At 53.1% G+C, this 24,852-nt stretch overlaps 1 protein-coding gene across 3 annotated transcripts in view; it reads left to right on the top strand.

Moving 5' to 3' along the window:
* The window catches only part of NXN (nucleoredoxin), a 141,045-nt gene that overhangs the window by 111,490 nt on the left and 4,703 nt on the right, over positions 1–24,852 (top strand). For 2 of the 3 annotated variants that reach the window (XM_045837161.1, XM_045837163.1), the window contains exons 2-7: positions 4,544–4,661; positions 6,579–6,712; positions 7,211–7,311; positions 8,913–9,019; positions 21,496–21,675; positions 23,397–23,521. In XM_045837161.1, the coding sequence (XP_045693117.1) occupies positions 4,544–4,661; positions 6,579–6,712; positions 7,211–7,311; positions 8,913–9,019; positions 21,496–21,675; positions 23,397–23,521 (765 nt within the window). The remainder of the gene's footprint in view (positions 1–4,543; positions 4,662–6,578; positions 6,713–7,210; positions 7,312–8,912; positions 9,020–21,495; positions 21,676–23,396; positions 23,522–24,852) is intronic. The other variant, XM_045837162.1, reaches the window with a different exon arrangement.

Below are 24,852 nucleotides of genomic sequence, written 5' to 3'. Positions count from 1 at the left end.
AAAGACTACCTGTCTGAAACCAGTGGCTAATATTGCATACAGTAAAATATTATATATGTATTTTTTAAAATATTTTATTTATTTATTTTTAGAGAGAGGGAACGAGGGAGAGAGAGGTTGTCTCTCACACGCACCCCCAACTGGGGACCTGGCCTGCAACCCAGACATGTGCCCCGACTGCGAATCAAACTGGCGGCCTTTCAGTTTGCAGGCTGGCACTCAATCTACTGAGCCACACCAGCCAGGCAAGACTATATATTTTAAAAATAGCTGTTTTTACAACTCCATCTTTTCATTTGTGACCTAGATCCTATTCTTTTGCCTATGTAAGGACTTGGTTCTTGTATTATTCCTTTTCATCAGTGTTTTACTCTATTCTGGATTCTCCCCAATGGCATATGTTATAGTATCTCCCATCTTTAAAATATTCTCCCTCTGACCTCATCATGCGTTTTTCCAGCTACAGTCTCACTTCTCTGCTCCCTTTATAGCTAAACTCTTAAAGAGAAGTGTCTGTAGTTCCACTTGGCCCTTTATCTGCCATTTTCTCTTTCTCTTTTTATAACCTTTCTTCTTTTTTATATGCTCCTCAAGATGCTTCCCATGTTGGTGAGAGGACTCGAATTTGTCTGGGCCCCTGGCCCGCTTCAGGTGTGTGTGCCCGGCAGAGCTGCGCCCTGTCCCCGCCTCTTCCGCTCCGGTCTGGGTCTGCCGTGGGGCTTCCCCACCGCCAATGGGGCCACGGCTGCCCCCTGCCCATTAAGGTCCTAGGTGACCTCAGTGGCCCATCTGCCGGTCAGTTCTCAGTTTGCCCCACATCTCAGCAGGACTTGCCTACTTCAGAACACTTCCTTCACCTGCCTTTTGGGGTCCCAGAGTCTCCTCGTTGTCATCCTGCATCACTCGTCACTGCGTCGCAGTCTCCCGTGCTGGTGGTCCCCGGCTGTGCCCTGGGATCTCTTTTCCTCTGGAGCCATGTCCTCTCTTGATGACCTCACCCAGGCCCATGACCCCTCACGGCATCTAGGCACCGGAGGCCCCTGATTTGTATCTCGTGCCCCACCCCCCAGCAAGTCTGGATTTGGAAGTCCAGGTGCCTGCTTGACCTCTCTACTCCCAGGTGTAACAGGTCAAATTTGACCTGTGCAAACTTGATTTTTCCCTCTCAGACTTTCCCCTCCTCCATTGCTCCTCATCCAGGTTCATCACACCCTTGATACATGTTTGCTGGATCCCCTAAACCACAGCACGTCCTTGATCTTTTTCTTTAAAATTTTTAAAAAATTTTATTAATTTTAAAGAGAGAGGGAAAGGAGGTGGGAGAGAGAAAGAGAAACATCGATTTATTGTTCCTCTCATTTGTGCATCCATTTGTTGACGCTTGTATGTGCCTGGACCAGGGATCGAACCCATAACTTTGACGTATTGGGATAATGCTCTAACCCACGGAGCTACCTGGCCAGGGCCATCCTTGATATTTTTCTTTCCATCACCCCTTGACCTTAAATTCGTCAACCTACTCTATTGGCTGTCTTCAAAATTGATCACGTCCTCACTGTCTCTGCTGCTGTAACCCACGTCCTGGCCACCGTTCTCCTGCCTGAGCTGTTGTCAGTCGCCTCCCCGCTGGTCCCTTGCCTTCCACGTGTCTTCCCCTGCGGCATGTTCCTTCACAGGAGCCACACTGACCTCTTATAATGTAAATCAGGTCATACCACTCCCCTGCTGTCCTCACCGTAGTAGACTTAGAGTAAAATTCCATTATTTTTACCAGTCTGCAGGGCCTTAAAGATCTGGTCCCTGATTGCCCTTCTGGCCTCCCCTCCCCGACGCTGTCTGGCTCCATCCACGCCAGCCTCCCCCGGTTCCTGCCGGCCTCTACACACCTTTGCTGGGCCTCAGGTGTCTTTCCTCGATGCACTTAAGGCTCACTCATTGCTGGGGTCTTCTGCCCAAATGCCATTTCTTCCAAGAAGCCTTCCCTGATTACTCTGTAAAATATATACCACTCCCCTCAGCATGCTTTGTTCTTACCCTGCTTTGCTACACTTTTATCAGTTATAAGTGTCTGCAGTTATTTTTCTGTTCATGTTCTCATCTCCCCCACTAGGAAAGAAGCTCTGCAAAGGCACCGGCTTCGCCTGCCTTGTTCTTCCTCACATCCCTTGTGCTTCAAACAGGGCTGGCACATAGAAGGTGCTCAGTTCGTATCTGCTGAATGAGTTTCAGCACTTAACCACTTATAAAACATACTGGGGAAAAACAGTCTGTTCATACAACAGTTATATATGCGTGTGTGTGTGTGTGTGTGTATGTGTGCAAAGAATAGGATCTAGGTCACAAATGAAAAGATGGAGTTGTAAAAACAGCTAATTTTAAAATATAGACTCTTCAAAGTAGGTTTTCACTCTGAAAAGAAAGCCACACTATTCATAAAAAAATAATAATTAGGCATATATACATATATATAGATGCCCGATTATCTATATACATATGCCTAATTATCAATAGGTAGAAATCAGGCAGCAGAAATGGGGTACCTTTTTCCCACTAAATTGGAAAGCTGACGCTGGCGATGACGTTGGTGAGGCTGCTGGGAGTGGGCGTCTCGTCCGCCACCAGCAGCGACCCAATATAGAGTTGTCCGAGCTTTTGCAGCTCGTGAGTCCCGGGTGAGTCCTACCTCAATTTTTGTGATGTGCTACGTTCCCCATTTTTTCCAATAATTACCTTTTATCTCCTAATAATTACTTTTTAAGCCAGAAAAATCTAATTATCTTAATCTTCCTTTTTTCCCCCTTTAAAATAAAAAATCAACCTGGCTGGATCCTTGCACCGGCCAGTTTGTGAAGCCAACCCCAGCAGCAGACGGTCTTGTTTAGTTGCTGAACCTCTTCTCTCTGGAGAACGCTCGATCCCGAATCCTGTCCCGGGCTTCCCTGGGGTGACGCTGTCAGTGCTGTCCTTGAAAACTGGGTGTGCAGGATTGCTCTTGCTCTGAGGTCCTGGGCTGGCTCGGGGAGCCCATCGGAAACGTCGGCCTGGGAAAAACATGCAGCTCGAAGGCGGGCCCCCTCCCGTGCGAGGTGGGCTCCCACACCCTTCCTGCCAAGACTCAGGTCTCCGCAGGCAGGGGAAACCTAACGTTTCTTGGCGGATATGCCGCCCAACTCCCTCACTGCCTGGGGTTGAATTTAAAACAATAATCACAGCCACACGTGGCTTTCCCTCTGCTGGACGCAGCTGGACTTCTGCTGCCTATTTCCTTAGACATATCCATGCCCTGTTCTGCCCGTGCCCGGTGGCCAGCTCTCCTGTCCGGGCCCAGCCCCTTAAGGGAGGCTTGCAGCGGAATCACTGACGGGCCATTCTTCAGGTTCCCCTTGTTTCTTTCTTTCTTGGAGGTTCACTGATAGCTCTGCATTTTGTTTAGTTATGTCGCTTTCTGGGCTCAGCAGTGACGTGCCCGAGCACCCAGTGGCTCCTCTGAACAGTGTCACCCCCACGGTCGGGAGCAGAGTGAGCCCGCACGTATTCGGCTCCTGTCTGTGGGCCGTTGCATTGTTGCTCAGCCGCGTCCCACTGGGACCTTGGCCCCATGACAGGGCGCATAGTCAGCCTCAGGAACCTGCCAGCGGCTTGTGGGTTGTTTTGAGTGGCACTGAGACTCGAGGGCTGGGGCTGGCTCAGGATATTGCTCCCTAGTATTTGCTGGCTGAAGGGCACATGCACGTAATGACTGCCAGTGTCCCAAGGCCTGGTGAAGCGGTGCGAGGGGCAGATTTTAACTTCTGGTCTTCTGTTGGATGCCCCGTCCCTTGTCCCTGGGGGCTTGTGGGGGGTGGGGGGGGGCAGCACAGCAGGGGAGCATCTTCCGGCTGGTGGAGAGGCACCAATAAAAAGCCTTCCTTTTTTCCTTAACCACCTGGTCTGATTGTGTTAAAAAAATTCATGATCCAACTTCATTTTTTTAAAGGCTTTATTTATTTTTAGAGAGAAAGGAAGGGAGGGAGAAACGGAGAGAAACATCGATGTGTAAGAGAAACATTGATCGATTGCCTTCTCATATGCGCCCTGACTGGGCACCAAACCTGCAGCCCAGGCGTGTGCCCTGACCGGGAATCGAACCGGAGACCTTTCACTTTGTGGGACGATGACCCACCCACCAAGCCACACTGGTCAGGGCTCCATGTTCATCTTCACGCTATTAGAGTAAGTGCCAGGGGAGAGGTGGGCAAGAGAGATCTCCCACAGTAAGTGCCGTCCATCCCTATCAGCCTCTGCCATGGCTTCAGCTCTGACTCGGGTCCCTGCCCCGCCCCGGGCCGTAGGGCCAGGGGGCTGCAGCCTCACCTGTCCACTTCACCCAGCCAGCCCTGCTTCCTGTCAGCGACTCATTTCTCTGTGCTTTTGTGTTTTCCAGTCCATCGCCCCCTCAGACCTGAGGGCTTCAAAAGAACTCTGCAGTTAACTAATCTACTTTGGACTCTGCAGTTAACTAATCTATTTCGAACTTAACCACCTTTAACTTTTCTTCTTACAGCTAAAACTTTGGAACAAATATCGGATTTCCAACATTCCATCGCTGATATTCTTAGATGCCACCACTGGGAAGGTCGTGTGCAGGAATGGGCTGCTGGTGATCCGTGATGACCCGGAAGGTGAGACCTGTCCTGTCCACCCCGTGCCTCCCCCTCCCCCTCTGCCCTGACCTCCTCCCCACTGCTGGAGAGTGTGCAAGTGGCAGGCAGTTGACTCAGGAACAACGTGGGGGTGCCGACCCCCGTGCAGTCGAAATCCACGTGTAACTTTGACTTCCTCCTGTTAGCTGGGGGCCTTACTGATAACATGAACAGTCAGTGAACACTAATCTTGTGTGTTATATGGATTATACACTGCATTCTTACAGTAGAGTAAGCTAGAGAAAAGAAAACGGTGTTAAGAAAACCTGAAGGAACAGAAGTACGTTCACAGCGCTGTGTGTTTTTAGCACTGTGAGTTCACATCCTCTGTTTCAGGCTACGTGGCTTTATCTGGGAGTTTTTTCGAACTGTCAGTTAAAAAAATCTGCATGTAATGGGCCCACACAGTTCACCCATGTTGTTCAAGGGTCAGCTGTATATGTAAGTGGGTTTATTTTGCTAAAGCATATTGAATTGGTGAAATTATAGTATTCTTCAGATCGTGGTTAAGATTTTTAAAGGGAACAGAATGTCCCTCCTGGGAGCTTTCATTCATGGGCCGAAGGAGCTGGAGTCCGAGGGAGGGAGTCCTGCCTTGAGGGCTGCGGAGGCTGTGAGAAGCCGCTGGAGCCCAGGTACTGACTGCTGGTGCTGTTTCCTAACAATCAGAGGCAGGCTGAGCGATTTATTTTCCTTTAAAAATATTACCATAGCAAAGTGGCAGTCTCTGTTGCTCTTGACGGCTCACTGGTGAGTGCACCTCATTTCTTGGCGCTGCCCACACCCTGCAGGCCTCGGTCCCACTGGCTGGCCAGCTGGTTGGGCGGCCACACCATGGGCAGTTGCTCCGCTCTTCCTGCTCAGTGGCTGTCGAACGTCTGTGTGTCCCACCTTGCGCTGCAGTCATAAAAGCGTCCTAAGACCTTCCTCCCTCATGCATTGACTCAGCTAGAGGGTTCAAACCTGATCATAAATTTTCCAGTAAAAATTTCACCTGCTTCAAAGAATTGCCCTCAGTAAAAACCAGGGCATGAGAGAACCAAGTTTTTACGTTTACATTCTCAAATGTACACAAACCTGCACACACATACACACACACACATACAACCCTGACGCTCGTTAAAATGCTGATGTCCCTTCTCCCCCTGAAACTTTTGGATCCATTTGTTCAGGGTGGGCTTGGCCACCTGTGTTTTCAGCGAGTCCGAGTTCCTCCCTCCCACTCTGCCCTCACCCCAGGCAATTTTGAGGCAGTGGTTCGTGGACCACCCTGTGAGAAAACACTCTGGGTTGAGCTGAGAGCATATGATTTGCTCTTCCTGCCTGGGGCTTAAGTGTCATCAGAATTCAGACCATCTGGGTTGAGTGGGTTTTACTGTCTCCTTTCCCCAGACTTAAATTCTTATCTCACTTGGTTCCCTGGGCCCCAACCCACACTATCCTAACCAGAAATTCTGGGGGTGTGGGGCCCAGAAGCATCATATGTTAAAACTCCCCAGCGGATTCTGGAACACAGTTGGAGTTGTCAGGAGATGCTCCCCCAGCCTGGCCCCTCGTCAGAGTTACCTGGGGGGTCTGCTTTGCAGTTTTGGACATACAGCTTCAGCCCTGGATCCTGGGACTTGGGGGTATGATCTGGGCTTCTGTTCTTCAGAAACTTCCCAGAAGATGGGCCCTGGGATCATGCAAGTTCGGGAACCATCGCCGAGAGAGTAGGTAGGGCTCTGGCATGGAGGAATCTTGCCGTTCTCCAGTGTTTTTAGCTGCAGATCTGCAGGTGTGTTAACAGACACTCTTGGATGATAAAGGTGTCGCACTCTGCAGCCCTGAGGCCTCTTGGGTCAGAAGCCACACCACTGAAGTCTTAACCCTCTCGCGGTCTGTTGCCTGTTTCAGGTCTGGAATTCCCTTGGGGACCTAAACCCTTCCGGGAGGTCATTGCAGGGCCCTTGCTGAGGAATAACGGGCAGTCCCTGGAGAGCAGCAGCCTGGAGGGGTCCCACGTGGGGGTCTATTTCTCCGCACACTGGGTGAGTGTCCGGTCCCTCCTTACCCAGACAGAAGGAAGCAGTGGTGTCACCCCCGAGACCAGCTGTGATTGGCTTCTGGAGGTGTGACGCTCAGGCGTAGCTTCCCGGCCTCCTTCCTTTCTCCTGTGCCCAGTGCACTGTTGGCGTGCAGTCAGTGCTTGTGGTTGTGAGTGGTAATAGTGGCAAGAAAATGACTTCTTTTGACTGGTCTAAACGGCTGGCTTTCTTAACCCATTCTGGTGAGGCTTCTAAGGGGCCCTGAGGGGTTCGTTCCAGGGCGGCCTGCTGGCAGGCTGTGAGGGCTGGGGAGGGCGCTGTGCTGCGTCCTTGAGTTACGAGTTACGAGAGGCACGTTTGTTTCTGCCTCTTGTATGACCCGGGTTTTGCCGGCCCGATTCTACTGGGGTCTTGCTGGCCTGCCCTCTGATGGCAGGTGGCCGGGAAAGGGGGCATTGAAGGTGCGAAGTCCCGCTACAGAATCCCAACCTTGTCTTTCAGTGCCCCCCCTGCCGAAGCCTCACCCGGGTCCTGGTGGAATCCTACCGGAAGATCAAGGAGGCAGGCCAGAAGTTTGAGATCATCTTCGTTAGCGCAGACAGGTAATGTTAGCGCGGCTTTCCTTCCCTGCGGGTGATGGACGTGTCTTTCTGCCGCCTCACACTCCCCCTTCCGCAGCGCGGAGCTTGGAGACCGGGACTGGGGAAGACGTAGCTGGGAGTGCTGGCAGAGGGGCCGGTGCATCTCACATTTCCTCTCGGAACCGTCTTGCTGTAAATATGGAGGTAGATTCTGATTCAGGCCCAGGGCATTTAAGATTAGGGTGTGTTTTTGTGATGGGTTCAGCGTTTTGAGTTGTGGTGAAGGGTGTGGGAGAAAGGGGAGAGAAAAGGGCAGACACTCGTGGGCTGTGGTATCTGTCTTGGCCGGCCGTGCAGAGCCCTTCGCTCCGGCCGCCTGCTCTGTCTGGGCGCCGGCACAGAAACCAGAGGGCCAGACTTCTTCCAGGAGTATGCTGGGTCCTTTAGCCTCAGTTTCCTCTGCTTTTTGCCCTCTCTCTGGCTTTACTCCTCAGGGATCTTCCTACATCACAGAACTCCTGCCCCAATTCAAACCGAGCCGCCAGCTGCTTCTGCCCAGTGTCTGTTCACAGAGGTGCTCTGAGACACCAGCACACGGAACGTACGTCGTGCGCTGTTGCAGCCCTGACGTCCGTGCTGCTTCAGGCTCGGTTCAGTGGCCTGTGGTCCTGCCCCGCTGTCCCCCCTGCTCCCCATTCAGGGCCTGTGAGCCAGGGCAGGCTTGAAGCCATGCCACGTGGAGTTATCACCTGTTTAAAGCTGTAAAAAAAAGTTAGCTTTACTGAGTTGTAATTCACATACAGTGAAATGCATACATTTTAGAAATGCAGTTCAGTGAACTTTGACAAATGTGTGGACCCATGTAAGCATCACAATTAAGACAGAGAACATTTCCATCACTCAGAAGACTCCCTCATGCCTCTCTCGGTCGGTCTCACCCCCAAGTCCCAGTTTCAAGGAACCCCCAACCTGCTTCTCCCAACCAATCACTTGGTTGGATTTGTCATGTCTGGAATTTCTTATGTGTGGAATCGTGGTGTTTGTGATAGGTTAGAAGCGTGTTCCTGTACACATCACTGTTACGTGCATGCAACAGAAGTGTGACAGGGAATGCAGCGTCTGAACATCTAGGGTTTTTATAAAAGTAAGATTCGTCTGTGTTGAAAAATGAGAAGTGCCCCAGCTGGGTAGCTCAGTCGATTAGAGTGTTGCCCCGATGCGGTTGCTGGTTCAGTCCCTGGTCAGGACACATCCTGGAGTCAACGGATGAATGCATGAGTCAGTGGAACAGCAAATCGTGTTTCTCTCCCCTCCCCCCTTACTGTCTCTCTGCTATCAGTCAATCAATCAATAAAAAGTTGGGCATGAGCTAAACCAGTAGGATGCAGGGGAGCGAGCTATGGACACGGCCTGGCGGTTCAGTTTGGTACTAGCACGTTGTGTGGGGGCCTTTGCTTCCCGGTGGACCCAGAATGGGAGGAACAGCCCCTCCTGTGTCTGAACGTGATGACCAGACGCCTCTGCGTTGGCAGAGCCCTGGGCACGACCTGGTGGAAGGTGGGGAGGACCCAGTAGTGGTGTCTTCGGGGGTGACAGAGCCTTGTTTCCACGTGTGTCTGCAGGTCAGAGGACTCATTCAAACAGTACTTCAGCGAGATGCCCTGGCTCGCCGTTCCCTACACCGACGAGGCCCGGCGGTCGCGCCTCAACCGGCTGTATGGAATCCAAGGTAGGCGTTCCGGGCTCCGGGGCTTGCTGGAAACCTGCTCAGCAGGGCTCTCCACACCTTGGCTTTCCTTCCAGAGGGAAAAGAACTTGTTTTCCCAGAAATGTTCACTTGCTAATTTACCATCTTCTAAATGACACGTGATGAAGTTCATGTTGCTGTAGGTTAAACCTCCTCGAAACTTTCCTAAGCAAAGTGCTCGTCCATTGAGACGGCTACTTCCCACCCCCTGGCCGAAACCCTGTCCCGTGGGTTTTACTGTCAAACAGACCTGAGAGTGGTCTCTGGTTCCGTCACTCGGGTGCTGAGGCTCAGTTTCCTCATCTGCAGAGCGGGCGTGATGAATGTCTGCACGAAGACCTGCCGGGAGCATTAGTGCGGTAATGGACAGAAAGCCTTTTTCATGCTTCCTGAAACGTAATGGTGAGGGTTGAGTGGCTGCTGTCTTCTGGTGAGAAAACTGATTTCCTGAGAATATTGCAAACCAGGACTTGGAGGACTGATCATGCTTTTTCAGAGAAAACGATTATTAGTGAGGCAACTACAGTTTTGTTCTTTATTATGTGGATACCTCCTTCCAGCCTTCACCCAGCCGGGTATTTTCTCGGCAGAACACTGACCGGGCTTGTTCACAGTTAGACTTGTTGCCTCTGTGTCAGCAGCACGAGGTCCTGGTTGGCCCCAGGCAGGGAGAGCTCCTGTCTGAGCCCTCAGTGCTCCGTGGGTTACATGAGGAATGAAAAAAAAAAATTCAGATTTACCCACAAAGTCCACAGCTTATGAGGGAGCTCATCGGGTTCTTCAACTTTTTTTCCTTCACCATTTACAGCAAGCACATGGCTTTGTTTAGAGCTAAAGTTTCAAAAAAAAAAAGTTTAATTCTCAGTGGGTGCTCTCAATTTCGGATGTGCCTGGCAGTCACCGGGGGGGGGGGGCCATGGGAACACGAAGGCTCTGATGCAGCGGGGCTGGCCCGCCCGCGTCCCTAGCCAGCCCCCAGGTGACACTGGTGCTGCTGGTCCAGGGCCCCACCTTGGGCGTTAGTAGGCTAGGTCTGCTAAATTTCTGAGAATGTTGGAGTCTGTGCCTCCTATTAATAAAAAAGATGAAAGCACTTCCCTTTCCAAAGAGCAGTCGAGTGGCCTGGCATTGTTTACTGGTCTACAAGGGGAGGCGGAGAGTTGGGTGAGTTCAAGGGGCCGTCCTGGGCTCTGGTCCTGAACGCCCTGCTCTGACACTGCGCACTCGGGGTGGGGCCAGAGGTGGAGTTGCCACTTCAGGGGATGAGGAGACTTCATCTCCCCTTCTTCATTTACTTACCCATTCAACAAATATTTGCTGAGCGACCCTGAGCAAGTTACTTAACCTTTCTTTTATTAGTAAAATTGGAAGGTTTCAGTGTTGAGCATAGAGTAGGCACTTAATAAATATTTAACTGACTATCTCAGGGGAAAAATGAGATTTTACAGAATAAAAAAAATCAACTCTTGGATGTCAAAATGCTTAAACAAAGGAAACCAACACTATTAACTACATGACAGCAAAGGGATCAATATCCTTCACAGAAAACGAGCGTTTCCCAGATTCCAGTCCGAAAGCGAGAGAAAGGCGACCTGGACAGCGAAGATGGGAGGTAGGCAGCTTGCCCTGTGGATAGTGTCAGAATGGATAGGGAAAATATTCAGCATGATTCGCTTTCATGAGTTACAGGTGAAAACACTGATTTTGTATCTACCACGTTTGCAAAGAACTCCCCCGCCAACCAAAATAACAATGATGATCCCCGGGACGGGGAAGAGGGCAGACTGAGCAGAGCGCCTGTAGGAATGTAAATCTGGACAATCTGTCTAGAGAACGTTGGTGAGATACATCAGAGGCCTTAAAAAATTCTCTAAAATGTTTCATTTGAAGATCCCACTTGTAGGAATCAGTGCTCAGGAAATTAACCTCAAGCGCCCAGCAAAAGCTGAGCTTCTCTTGAACAGGTGGTGAGTTTTTGTTTTCAGGTTCTCTCTCTGATATTCGTATACTTAGAATTCCATTACAGACCATGGTTTTTTCTTTGCACTAGCCCCTAGAAAACCCAGAGCCGAATTTGTAACCACTTGAGCAATTTTTGCAAAACCGACCATTGCTGTGCGTGCCCTTGATCCTAGCCTCGCTTTCTCTTCCTTTCTTGGTTTCCCTTCACGGGTATATTTTAATCTGTTTCTATTGGACTGTATCATGCACTTTTTAAGCCACCTCAAATCCTTTTTGGAAGGTAGAGTAGATTTGAATTCACGGGATTCTACTTCTCAAGCTCCACCAGCGCCGAGCTCAGTGGGAGGCCCAGGGCTGCCCCTGAGTGGACAGGGTGAGAGTTACTGCGGGAAACTGCTACAGAGCGGAGGGCGATGATGTTAGAGAGTGTGGTGCGAACACTTAGGAGACAGACGCTTGTCCCAGAGAGTGTAGCCAGGTGCTGGGCCTTGCTCAGCCACTCCGCTCAGTCAGGTGGCCCCTCTACATTTCCAAGCGTGTGTCATTGATGGGGCAGCATCTCTTTCTCCCCAAGGAAGGAAGAGATGCTACCTCCCCTGTGTTGCCCTTCCCTGGAGGTGGGGCCCAGCACGATGCAGGCCTTCCTGGTGGTCAGTGCAAAGGCCTTGGGGTCACCTGAAACTAATAAATGACCAAAGGAGAGTCTGTCTATATAATGCAGAGTTAGTTTGTGGTTGTCAGTCTGTGCCCTTCCTGTGCTCTGTGAGATGCTGCAGAGGACCCTTTGGGGTGGGGGTGGGGTGCACAGGCCCAAAACAGCAATCTCATAAGAGAGATCCCAAGCTCTTCAAGAATTCAACATTAGTTTTGGACACACCACTAAGGCTGGAGGGCGCCCTTTTGCGAAACACTAACAGGGCACAAAAAATTAAATGGATTATTTTCTGTCTGCCTTCAGAAAGCAGAGAACGGAACTCTCCTTCTGAATCTGCAGTGGTCACCATGTAAATATTACGGATGGAGGAGCCTCGGTTGTTAGGTGTGGCCGAGGCAGCCAGAAAGTGGGTGACCACAACTGAGGAGGAAGAGAATAGAGAGTTTTCCGAGACGTGTTCATTTGGCACCATCTCTGGAGACCCTGGCAGTGTAGGGGTGAGAAGTACGTATGTGGTTCCCAACTTCAAGGAGGCCTCACTTGAGGATCAGAAAGCTGATCTGGAGGAGCTGTGTGCCCAGGCGAGCAGCAGCCAGCCAGCCAGCCATGCCACAGTGAAAGGATGGGAGGTTCACGAGGCCCCTGATCCAGCCAGGGCGCCTCCGCTGCAGCCTAGCCCTGCACCTGGCCCGTCCCCTGCTCCTCGTGTGCTGGCTCCATGGCGCACACTCCCCTGCCATCTGTTCTAGCCTCTCTTCAGCTCGCATGTGTCTGCTCTCCCACCTTCCCCCCTTCTGCTTTCTCACTCTCGGCTTTATAGTCTGGCACAGTGTTTTGTGCCGACTGCTCCTTGGTCACTGATCTGTTGGGCTAAAGCCTCAGGACTCATTCCTGCAAGCTGCCTGTCAGACGTGGCCTACTGCCCTTGATCTGTCTGCTCTGGCCCCGTCAAACTGGAGATGCACTAAAGCACAGTGAAATGAGAGTTACCTCGGGAAAGCAACACAACATCCTTATCAAGGTGGCACTTAATGAAGGGCCACATGATGGAATAATCCGAGGTCAGAGGAGACTTGCTTGGAGCTGTTGAGCCAGGAAGGCTTCCTGGAGGAGGTGGCTATGGAGCAGGGCCTTACAGAATGTATGGGGCTTAGTAGGAGCCTTGGGACGTTTCTGGGCAAAGGCCAGAGCATGTTGCCTATGGTGTACTACAGGGAGAGTGGGCAATAGGTTGATGATGCCGTGTTGCATAGAGCTTTAAATGTCACGCTGAGGTCCGTGGACCTGACCCTTTGGACTTCTGGAGCCTTTTGAAAATTCAGATTAAGGGGAGATCAGTACAGTAGTGACATTTAAGCTAGACTGGGAGAGAAATCCCAGAGGCTGGTTGTGCATTGATGTTTCTTTCTTTTTTAAAAAACTGAGATAAAATTGGTATATAACATATTTGTTTCAGGTAATATGTAATAATTCAGTATTCGTATACAGTACAAAGTGATCACCACCCTATGTCTAGTTACCATCCGTCACATTTCTAAACTCAATTCTGGATCTTCTTAGATTTGAAAGATGCTCACCTGGAAAGGAAATAATTGTGTCCTTCCAATTATATAATTTTAGAAGTCTCTTCCCAGCTCATGGAGGCTTCATATGTGGATGGCCCTCGTCACAGTGCTGTGTCCTTGCCCTCGAAATAAGACGGTCTTCACCTTTGGATGAAGCCCTGTAGCTCAAGTCCCTGGGCTGGGATCCTTTCTGAGTTCTTCTCTCTAGCTTCAGAAGCTGGCACCTCCTCCCCAGGCTACACTGTCCTTCGACTGAATTTTGTGTTTCTTTACCTCTGAGGATAATTGAATGCCTCCAGTCTAGCTCTGAACACCTTTGAACTTGAAGGAGTTGTATATTCTTTCATACTCTTCATAGCATCACAAAGCTGAAAATTATTCTTGGTTGAGTCCTGAATATTTCTGAGCTTGGTGGGACCCTGTGGTTACAACTTCCAAAGCCACTCCACTGACGCGTCCACATGTATGTCCGTGTAGTCGGAGCTGTGTTCACTCGCAGTGCTTCCGGCGCCGAGCGCCGGTTTCAGTCCACACGCCAACCTGTTCCCTGGCGCCTGCTGTCGCTCACACAGGACTCACTTCAACTCGGACACCGGGTGCTTACTGGGTTGCCCAAAAAGTCCATTGAGCTTTTTCCATAAAGTAAAGGACACATTTTTCATTTTCACCAGTAACTATTGATTTGGATATTTGAGTATGTCGGCTATCTCCTGTTATTGGCTTCTAGTGGGTAGAGGCCGGGGGTGCTGCTAAACATTTTCCCATGCATAAGACAGCCCACAGCAAAGGATTATTTGGCCAAAATGTCAACAGTACCAAGAAATTTCACAAACCACTTTTGACATGTTCGATCAGTCACAGCACCTTCTCCGTACACTGCACATATCTTTTTTGCATTACAGTTGCATTTTTTACCTTTCTTGAAATAATAAAGCATAATATGCCAAAAATGTTGCTTATTTTATTCCATCTTCAATATTAAAATGGCTACACAAAAACTTACCAGCTTTGATGTTTTTTTAAAAATGCACACTGATATGATAGCTGTCACAATACAATCTAACAAAACTGTTTTGAATGAAGTTAAAGACAACTAAGCATTGCAAGAGCCCTCGTGCGGAAAAAGTACAGAAACGAACTTTTAGGCCAATCCAATGGCTGGACTGGAGTTAGGGTCAGGCTCCACAGGGCCACCTGCCTCGTCCCCACTTCAGATGCCACTTGCAAGTCCCAGTCCTTGTCACTGACTCGCTAGATGTCAGGGTTCCTGTGACCTCCTCCTGAGCTTTAGTAATTTGCTAGAACAGCTCACAGAATTCAGGAAAACACTTTACCTACTGTTACTGGTTTACTATAAGGAATGCAACTCAGGAACAGCCAAGAGATGCATAGGGCAAGGTTCTGGGGAAAGGGCGTGGGGCTTCCACACCTCCAGGCGCACCACCCTCCCAGCCAACCTCTGTGGATCCAGCACCAGCCTGGAAGCTCCCTGCACCCGCCCTTCAGGGGTTTTATGGAGGGTTCACTATATAGGCACCACTGGTTAAACCATTGGCCATTGGTCATGAATTCAACCTCCAGCTCTTCTCCCTTCCCAACAGGTCGAGGTTGGGGAAGGGGGCTGGTAGGGTGGAGCTGAATGTTCCAAGCTTCTCACCTCGCCTTTCCAGGTGGCCAGTTCCCATTCTGAGTCTGTTTAGGCCACCCGCCACCCTCCCCCCCAGTCATCTCACTAGCCTACAAAAAGCCACTCCCACCACGCCCAGATTCCAGGGGTCTTAGAAACTCCTGTGTCAGGATCTGGGACTAAGACCAAATATTGTAACAAAGGATTCCCCCTGTCGCCCATTATGACTCAAGAGAGTGTAAGGATTGAGCAGCTCTGTGCCAGGAGCTGGGGCCGAAGCCCAGACATTTCCATGTTATTGTATTACACAATCACACACACAGAGGCAGTGGAGGAGGTGCTGGTCTGCGTGCCTGGCCCTCAGCGCTCCCTGCAGGGCTCCCTCTTTGGCTCTCTTTGGCTCTGTGCCCCGGGCTCTCGCTGCACTTTGTCACCTCCTGAAACGTTTAGGAAGGCGCTTCCGCAGAGCAGCACCAGGCGCCTTCCCCAGCACCCACCGAAGGCAAGCCACCTCCTTCTGGCCTGTCTGTGTGCCCCGCAGGGAGCCCGCACTTGACCTGACGGTCACTTTGTGTGTGAAGGTGCACAAGGGCAGAGCTTCCTGCGCTGTCCTGATGGGCTCTGCTGGAAGGGGCTAGTGCAGAAAGGATGGGGCCTCCTCTCTGCGTCTGGGGAGCGGGGCTTAGAGCGTGCCTGGGGCTGAGTGTCCCCCGGCGAAGTGAAGCAGGCCTTGCACACATGCCCGCAGTTACAATTGGTCCAGGTGTCCATCCGCGTGGTGGGAGAGTTTGAATCTTGAGACCATTGCCCCTCAAGTCCCCCGTTCCACAGAGCGGCAGGGCCCGCTGCGGCTCTGATGAAGAGTTTGTCCCTGGGCTGGCCAGGCCACCAGCCCCGCCATGGCTGGCGGGAGGGTCGCTGGCTCCCTCCTGCTCTGGACCGAGCCCAGGGTGTTAGCCAGCAGCCCTCACCCGCCCACCTGAGCTCACCGAGCTCACCGGGGCCCTGGCGTTAGGCCTCCACCCATTTCCTTTGTTTCCAGAGAGTTGCTGGGTTGCCCTGTGGGGGAGGGCCCCCTACCCCCAGTGCTTTGTGTGGACTATGGAATTTGCAGCCCTATAAGCTCTTTAAAAATGCCTTTCTAAGGGGAGGGTTTAGACACACTTGGCAAAAGGCAAATCCCATTAGCAATTGTCTAACTAATCCGGGCTGTCAGAGAACACCGTGTTCTTTGCAGGGAGGCTTAGAGCCCCTTCTCTCCTGGGTTAGGGGCCCTAGCTGGTTTTGTGCGCCCCCCCCCCACTCCTGTCCCCAGCCTTTGGGGAAGGCAGATGGAGCCTAGAGTGGACGCCGGCCCAGCCACCAGGGGAACAGGTGCTTTAGGCCTGGCTGCAGGGAGGCCGTGGTGTCAGGCCATCCGCTCTCCCGGAATGTTTGTCTTCGGTTTCCCTGTTGCCTTCTTGTTCTTCTGCTCTTCCTTCTCTCTTTCCTTCCCCCTTCCTTCCTCTTCCATTTCCCACCTTTCTTCTCTATCTTTCCCTCCCTTTGCCCTCTCCACTGCCTCTTTCAAAAAATAGAGTTGAGGCAGAGTCTATTTTAGGTAGAAGTAAAGAGTTTGAAGACTGTCTTTTAATCAGTGGAGGATGAGGGGCCGATGCTGGTGTTTTGAAGATAGAGCTCAGTGTTAAAAGGGCTGGAGCAGGTTATCTGGAGCTGGCCGTGGACCTGGGGGGGAGCTGGCCATGGACCTCGGGGCGGGAAGCTGACCCTGTGGGTGGAGTCTGGGGGCTGCCTCTGGACCTACTGAGGAGCTTCTCCGTTCTGTTTTGTTTGTCCTGTTTATTTTAAGAACATAAAAAAGGGAGGGAGGGAGGGAGGGAGAACAAACACCCACCTGGGTCCTTGAAACAGAAGCGAACGGGGCATTAAGACAGGTGGGGCTCCTCTCGCTCCCTGCACCGCCTTTCTCCTTCCTCCTGCCCCGGGAGTCTCGGCCTCCTCTGCAGTGTGTGTCCTTATGATCTGTTTTCATAGTAACTGCACATACGAGAGTTCATGAATAATATGTAGTCGTGCCGGGTATGTATTTTAGAAGCGTACTTAAACACTGACGTAGTGTGATACTCTGCAACTTGTTCTTCTTGTTTAACATTATGCTTTCAAGATTTAGCCTTGTTGATGTTTACATCTGGTTCGTTTCTTTTCAGTGCCAAGAAGTGTTTCATTGTGTGACTATGTCGTGGTTTATTTATCTGTCGCACTGTGCATGGATACTTGGTTGTTTCTGGTACTTTCATGTTTTAAGAACATCGCCACAAACCTCTTCCTGCCCCCTCCCAATACAGGCCTGTGCCCAGGCGGCTTCGGGCCTCCTGGCCCCATTCAAGCAGGCGCAGGCCCACTGCTGGAGCCCCTTGGGCTTCTTGGCGCTTCACCAGACCGACCAGCTCTCCAAGCAGAGGAGCATTTTAGGGGAGCCGGGAGGGGTAGCATCGGCAGTCGATGAGGCCAAGGCACGGTTTGTATCGTCAGCCCCACCCCACGCCAACTGCCCCGGGTCTTGTTTGGTTTTACTTTGCGTTAATGCATTCACCATAACACCATTGACCAAAGCTCAAACACATCTGTCTCACCCGCGTTCCTGCCTCACTAGCACAAGTGTTTTCACTTTCTGCGTCCCCTTTGCTCTCTGTCCACATGCGTCCTTATCTGCAGTGGTAATTGTACACGTAGAATTGCATATTCTGTATTTCCTACGTAAGGTATGTTACAAATGCTTTTCACCTTGACACAGTCTTCATCATGACCATGTCCGTGGCCGCACAATATTTTCCTCTGCCCACGAGGTCGCTCCCAGCACCCTCAGGTTGTGTTACCATCTAGCAACAGAAGGAAAGCTGTCTGGGCTGCAACCTGCTCACCTTCTCTGCCCCAGACACCCCGTTGCTGCCACCTCCTTTAAAACCCTTCTCTCCCTGGCAGCAGAAAAGCACCCAGACTAAACTGTGGGGTAGTCTCAGCACATGTGGCGTTGAGGTTATTCTAAATACCAAGAGGCTCTTCCCAGGAGGAAGCAGTTTGGAGGGGCTTCTGGGGCCTTGTTCTTTCTTCTCTAGGTTTGGAGGGAGGCGGTCAAGGTGATTCTAGGCACTGCTTGTGGTCCAGCTCAGCTCTCCAGGCAGGGGCTTGGGTCGGAAGCCCCCTCCAGGAGCGCAGAGTGTATGTTCTGGGCCCAGAAGTTAAGCGTAGCATGGTGCAAGCAAAAGACACCAACCCCAGGCAGAGGCCACATGGCTCCTGGACCCCTGGCGGCTGGGCTCACGTTGTCTTTGTCTTCATTTCCGTAGCCAACTCCCTCCTGCCCACGTGGGGGTTCTGTTTATCCTGCTAGAGTGAGGCACCAGTTTTCTGCGCCTCTGCCTTCTCCTGAGCCAAATACTCAACTTAGGGATGATGAAAAGATAGTGATGGCCCTGGCTGGTGTGGCTCAGTGGATTGAGCGCCGGCCTGTGAACCGAAAGGCCATCTGTTCGATTTCCAATCTGGGCACATGTGGGGTTGCAGGCCAGATCTCTGGTTGGAGAGGCAACTAATCGATGAATCTCTCACTCATTGATGTTTCTGTCTTTCTCCCTCCTTTCCCTTCTCTCTAAAAGTAAATAAATAAAATCTTTTTTGAAAATAGTGATGAAGTTACTAATAACAAGACCTAATGTTTATGGTGTACTTACTCTATACCAGGTACTCTGCTAAAAAGCATTGTATACTTGTCATCCCACTTATTCCTTGCAACAACCGAGTAAGATAGGGAACTATCACTACCCCCGCCTGACGGCTCGGGAGACGAGGCCCTGAGAAACTCAGTGACTTGCCCGGATCTGCCTTAGAACTCTAGCCGGACTCCCCCCACCCTCCCAGCTGGGAAATGATAAGTTTAAGCAAAGCAGAGATGAGCTGCTCCTTTTCATTCCCTCCAGAGAAGCCCCTTGCTGGTGTTGAAGTTATTTTGTATAAAGGCCTCGATTAGAAATGTTCCATTCCCTTTAAATTTCCCCTTAGAGGCTCTGCCCTATTTTTGCCTCAGAATTCTCTGCTTCCAGGGAGGAAGGGCAGGGAATTCCTGATGGGGGCGGGAAAGGAAGAGGTGGTTGTAGCCTCAGCCTCCTTGCCCCCAGCCTTGGCGAGGAAGAGGAGAGGAAGATGGGTGGAGCAGAAACCTGCGGGCGCAGGGGCCTTCCCCTGCCCTAGTCACGAGTCCCCCGCTCAGGCGCTGTGAGAGCTGGGTAGAAAGAGCAGCTGCTTTTACAACAGGCAGCCCAGGCCCCTGTCCCAGCTGGGCCACTTACTGGCTGGCTGACTTTGGGTGGATAACCAACCGTACGTCCCGCAACCATCTGCCGTGAGGGTCGAGGCCTGATAGGGGGTTGGAGTCTGTCAAGCCTCACACAGAGCAGATGCATGGGAGAGGCCGGCCTCCCTCTCCCACTGGCCCATTCCTCTTGGAGGGAAACACGCACACTGGGCTCTTGCGCCGAGCTCCCCAAGACCCAGTGACGGGGCAGGGGCCTGGCATGGCGCATGTGGATTCTCTCCCTATCCGCGTGCCAGAAATGGGCATCTCCGGTGGGAGTCTGACTGCGTGTGCAGTCACATGCGCTTGGTGGTCTTGGGCTTTTAGACTTGGGCTTCGGTGCTCAAAGCCCCAAGTGCAAGCAGGGATGGTTTGTGGGGGAAGGGGTGGCAGCGCCCGAGGCCTGGTGGGGCTAGTCCTTCTTGGAATCAGCCGAGGACTCCTCTGCAGCCAGCTGGGGGCTCTCGGCCCTTGCTTTGCCATCCTGGTCCCCACAGGTGTGGACTTGAGAGAGGATGCAGCCGTGGAAATGAAGAAGGCCCTCTAGAGAAACTATGGCACCAAACCAGAAAGTGGACTTCTTTGCCTTCGGATTTTGTTTCTCCTCCTCCCTCTCTGGCCCCTGTTCCTGCTTGCCCTCCTCAGGCCACCTCGGAATCCCACATCTGGGCTACACGCAGGCCGGCTGCTGTGTCTAATCATAGTGGTGGGCGGGCCCGGCTTAACCCAGCGCTTGTAATTGCCCAATTTTAGAAAGACACTGATTCTCTGATTAAAGAACTTTGCCAGAGCATTTCTGAGATAGGCATGGTGATGGGAGGCACCCCTCTGCAGCCTTGGGGATGGCCACTGACTCAAAGCCCAGCCCAGCCCAGCCCTCAGGGACAGGGACACACGCAGGCACCCAGGGGATAACTGCAGCTGGGAGGGTGAGGTTGCCCCCGTCTCTTGTGCTCCGACACACAGCCACCCCCAGAGGCCTGGACAGCTCCAAGCGCATCTTGAAGCCCCGTGAGAGCTGGCTGCAGTGTGCTGCGGTGAGAATGGCTGTCCTCCAGGGCCCATTTCTCTCTGGGCCTGTCCCGTAGCACGCCAAGCCACTTCTTCTAATAAGTGCGAACATAATGGATTCGTTTATTCCTTTTGAAGACAGGACCGCCACCACATGCCTGCTGCGCGGACCGCCATGGCAGGTTAAACTCACCAGGGCCGTACTTCTGGTACCTTAGCATGCCCCCCACGGAGAAGTAAATGTCAGTGGAGCAAATTACCGACTGAATGCACTGGAATCTGTAAATAGCAAATTGCTCCAGCTTTCACTTGCCCGTGTACAATTAAGGCTCTGGTAAGCTGCCGAGGACCGGCGGCTAGATAGTGTGAGGTCGGGAGGGACTGACTGCTGATGGGGAGACAAGTATCCCCGAAGGGCTGGGCTGAGGCTGGCACTGTGGGCTGTGGTCGGTGAGGGTCGGCTCTGGCTGCAGGGGAAGCAGCGGGTGCAAAGAGCAGGGAGGTGGAAAACCCAAATGCAGCTGTAACCCAGGGAGGGGTTGCTCTGATTTTTCACCTGGGGCTTTATGGTTGAAGGGGTGGGGTGTCACGGGAGCTCTTATGCCAGCCCAGGACTCCAGTGAGAGGGCGGCAGCGTTGCCACCAGCGTGCTCCTTCCAGGGACTGCCCCCCTCAGAGCCAGTATTGGAACCTTCCCAGGCAGTGGGGCTGGAGCTGGGGACCCCTGGCTCGCTGGCAGCCAGCTGTCCTGTTCTGCTGCCGCCCTGGCCCCAGGCTCCTACCAGACTTAGCCCCCCCCCCCCCAACCTTCGGTTGAACCCCCGTGGCATGGTGGATTCGAGTTGGTTTATGTGTCTGTGTGCTGCCTGGGAGCGTGATTTTTACACCACCAGTTACATTTAGACTCCCGGCAGGTGGAGGCAGCTTTTCCCGATTCTTTGGGATCGGTTTTGCATTTATCGACTTCTTCCATGTGCTGAGACCCTGTGCGAAGTTCTTTAAATACACAGCTCATCAATCTTTATGTGGTGGGATAAGGCGGGAACCACAGGACATCTACCGAGTGGCCCAGAGAGGGGAAGGGACTTGCTCTGGATTCTGTGGAGGAGGTACATGCAGACCCAACGGCAGCTTCTATGACCATTCGGTGGCCGAGCCTGGATTCTCTCCCCAGGATTTCCTACTGTCAGTCCCGAGCCTGGGTCTTCTCCGGGGTCCCTGTGAACTCTGGGAGGGAGCTGTGCCCTCCTGCTGGGGCTGTGGCCAAGCTAGCTCTCTCTCTTGCAGGCATCCCCACCCTCATCGTGCTGGACCCGCAGGGGGAGGTGATCACGCGGCAGGGGCGGGTGGAGGTGCTGAACGACGAGGACTGCAGGGAGTTCCCCTGGCACCCCAAGCCCGTGCTGGAGCTGTCTGACTCCAACGCCGTGCAGCTCAACGAGGGTCCCTGCCTCGTCCTTTTTGTAGGTATGAAGCATGTGAGGCGCAGCGGGGTGGGCGTGGGGTCAGGGTGGGCGGGATAGGACAGAACCCTTGGGGGCATGTCTGTCCCTACAGCTTCCTTCTGTCACAGAACAATGCAGAGCCTGGGCCTTTGTCTTTCCCAGCAGCCTTGCTTTTGACCCCAATGATTTATTCATGGCTCTCCCCCTGCAGGAGGTGTTCTGGGAGCTGCTGCTGTGCTTCCCTTCCTAGCTGCTCCCAACTGCCAGCTGGGAAGAATAGGTCAGGCCAGAGATGCCCGGGGCCCCCTGATGAACAGACCCTTTGTTGGGGAGGAGGCGGGGCTGCACTGCAGCAGCTGCAGGGGCCGGCCCCTTCGGGCTCGGACTCAGCCAGGCTGCTTCTGTTGGTCATCTATGTTCTGACCAGCTGGTCCTGGGCTGCTGGAGCTGGCCCAGCCTCAGGTGGCACCTCTGTGGCCAGCTGCCCCTCTCAGTCTCCCCCGTCTGGCTGTGGCACCCGCTGGGTGACTGCTGCAAGAGGCCAGAGGGCACAGGAACATTCACACTTGGCTCCCTGCAGCCCCGAGGATGACGGACTCCTTTTGCAAACAGAACAGCTGCTGTGCAAGATCTGCCACACCCTCTGCTCTGGGACTTGTTGCTCAGCTCCAACTCCAAGTAATTTTGGGTCTGGGGATCATGGCCGAGAGGCTGCCACTCCCGCTTCAGTGAGGCAGGTTGGGCATCTGTGCAGCATCCCGCCCCATTCTCTGGAGGTCTGGTTTGGAGACAATATGTGGACTTAGGGGGATTCTTAAGCAAACTACTTGCAGGTTGGTCTTGTGTTTAGAGGACAGAGGCCACCTTGGGAAAGATGGCCTTGGGGTTTTCCTGCCTGCTGCAGCTCCCACACCTTTGTCCTGTGGGCTGGGGAACAATTCTGAACTGAGAGGCAATTGGGAACCTCACTGGCCGTCTGCACATGTGGAAACAGGGTTTCAGAGAAGCAAAGCGAGCTCCCAGCATCGCGGAGGTGATTAGATACAGATCTAGAGTGTGTCCCACTCTAGAGGGCTCGCTGCATCTTCTGGGTGAAAGTCGTCTGCTGGCACCTGCTCCCCTGTCCCCCAGCTCTGCAACTTGGGGGTGTCGGTCTTGTTCTCAGTTACAGGGCTCAGCAGGAGTGAGCCTGGGGCCCCCAGTGTGTGCCTGCTCCTGGAGGCAAGAGATGCCCCATAGGGGGCTCTGGGGAGCCTGGTTGGGTGCTCTGCGTGCAGCAGCCCAGCCCCTCCCAGGTGAGTCTGACTGTTAGCTGTACCTCCCCACAGCCACCACCTGTGTGCCATCTTCATTAGGAACTCAGTGATCCGAGATCATGGCATCTCATCCTGTGACCGAGAGAAAATCTACCCGGGACCTCAGGTCCTGGCTTAGGGGAAGCTTAGCTTCCCAGGTGGGTTGTGAAACCTTCAGTGAAAAGGATCTTGTTCGCTTGGGGCATCGGTGCTACTCAGTGAGGTGAGTTGCTCCTGGGGAGTGTGGTGCAGAAGAGCACTGCAAGGGCCAGCGAGTACCTGAGACCCACCCTCCTGCACCCAGGAAGCGAGGCCTGCATCCCCAGGAAGCCCTTCTTCCACTCAGGGGCTGCCCGGCTGGGCGGTCAGGCCCTGGACTCAGGCACCCTCGGGAGGCAGCACCCGCTGACAGGCCGTCGTGTTTCCCGTCTCTGTCTCCCCATCACAGATTCTGAGGATGATGGGGAGTCTGAGGCAGCCAAGCAGCTGATCCAGCCAATAGCCGAGAAGATCATTGCCAAGTACAAAGCCAAAGAGGAGGAGGCGCCGCTTCTGTTCTTTGTGGCAGGAGAGGTGAGAGCACAGCCGGGGCCAGAATGGGAGCCGACATTTGGAACTCGAATGATGGGCTTTTGGGGATGTTGAAGGGCGCCCTGGGTCAGAGGTAATGGTGCTTCTTCCTGGGAGAGCCCACAGACAGATGTGGCGTGGAAAGGTGTCGTCAGCAGTCATGGAACACTATTTCCTGCCTTTGCTGCTCCCTCCCTCCCCGCTCAGCGGCCGCAGAGCAGCAGGCTGATGTCCTCCCAGCACGTGCTCACCTCCCAGGCTGCTGGGGAGCAGTGGCTGCCACCAGGATTGCAGTTAACACTCACTCCCAAGGGGCTGGGTTCGAACCAGGCCCGCGATGCTTTACAAGGTGTCTGCTGGGTTAGTCCCTCCTCACCAACCTGCCAAGTGGGCTTTTCCCCTTACAGGAGTCCCACGGGGGGGCCACAGCTCTGACCTGCAGCTCCCCAGCCAGCACAGGGAGAGTGCTAGGGTTGAAACTGCTGACATCCCCATCTCTTTCACTCAAAGCCTGGCCCCTGAAGCTGGGCTGGATGGAGCAGAGGACTCTTCACAGGGTGAGAAGGCAGGGCCCTTCAGTTGGGCTGCCTGGCTGCGGCAGGAGCCTGCCTCCCCCAGGTGGACGGGCCTCCGTGCTGCAGGTGTGGGAAAATCTGTAGGAAGGCCACCCCTCCTGCCCCCAGGAGCCATCATCCACGCGTGCTCCACCGCCTCCCCCACTCAGCCAGGCTCCACTGTAACCTGGTTATTGACAGACACACGTTTTAAAGCCGCTACCCTCCTTCCACCCATCTGTCTCTCCAGTCAGTCAGAGGCCCATGCTCATTTCATGCTGCGTCTGAATCCCAGGAGAGGCAGCAGCAGCCAGACACCCTGAGCCAGCACCCATTCATCACCTCCTCAGCAGCCTCCCTGCTAAGCCCTGCTGGGCCCCTTGCAGGCAGCTGAAGTCGCCTGGCTCAGCGGCAGTGGGGTGGAGGGAACAAAGCAGGATTCGCAGGGCCCTGCACGAGCCCACCCCACACAAAGCACACATGGCGGCTGCTCTGAATGCGTTAAACGCTGACCCTTTGCACTGGCTCTGGGAGAAGAGATGGCGCAGAGCAGAAAGAGCTGGGCTGGGGGCAGGGCTGGAGGGCTCCTGGAACTGCTGTAGAAATGTAGTGTGGCTGGAAAGGAGCATTTGCTGGTTTTCTACGTACCAGTTGCCCAGCCAAGCACTTTCCCTGCACCACCCCATTTGTCCCCAGCTCTCCAGCTGGGAAGTCATCATTACTGTGTCACAGGTGAGGAAGGCGAGGCTGGGGAAGGTGAAACAACTCCAGTCAGGTTGG

This window comes from Phyllostomus hastatus, unplaced genomic scaffold (genome assembly GCF_019186645.2).
Source record: "Phyllostomus hastatus isolate PE091 unplaced genomic scaffold, TTU_PhHast_1.1 phas_contig_210, whole genome shotgun sequence".
Taxonomy (NCBI): Eukaryota; Metazoa; Chordata; class Mammalia; order Chiroptera; family Phyllostomidae; genus Phyllostomus; species Phyllostomus hastatus.
Note: the sequence above shows the minus strand (reverse complement) of the source record. Positions and strands in the feature narration are given on the sequence as shown.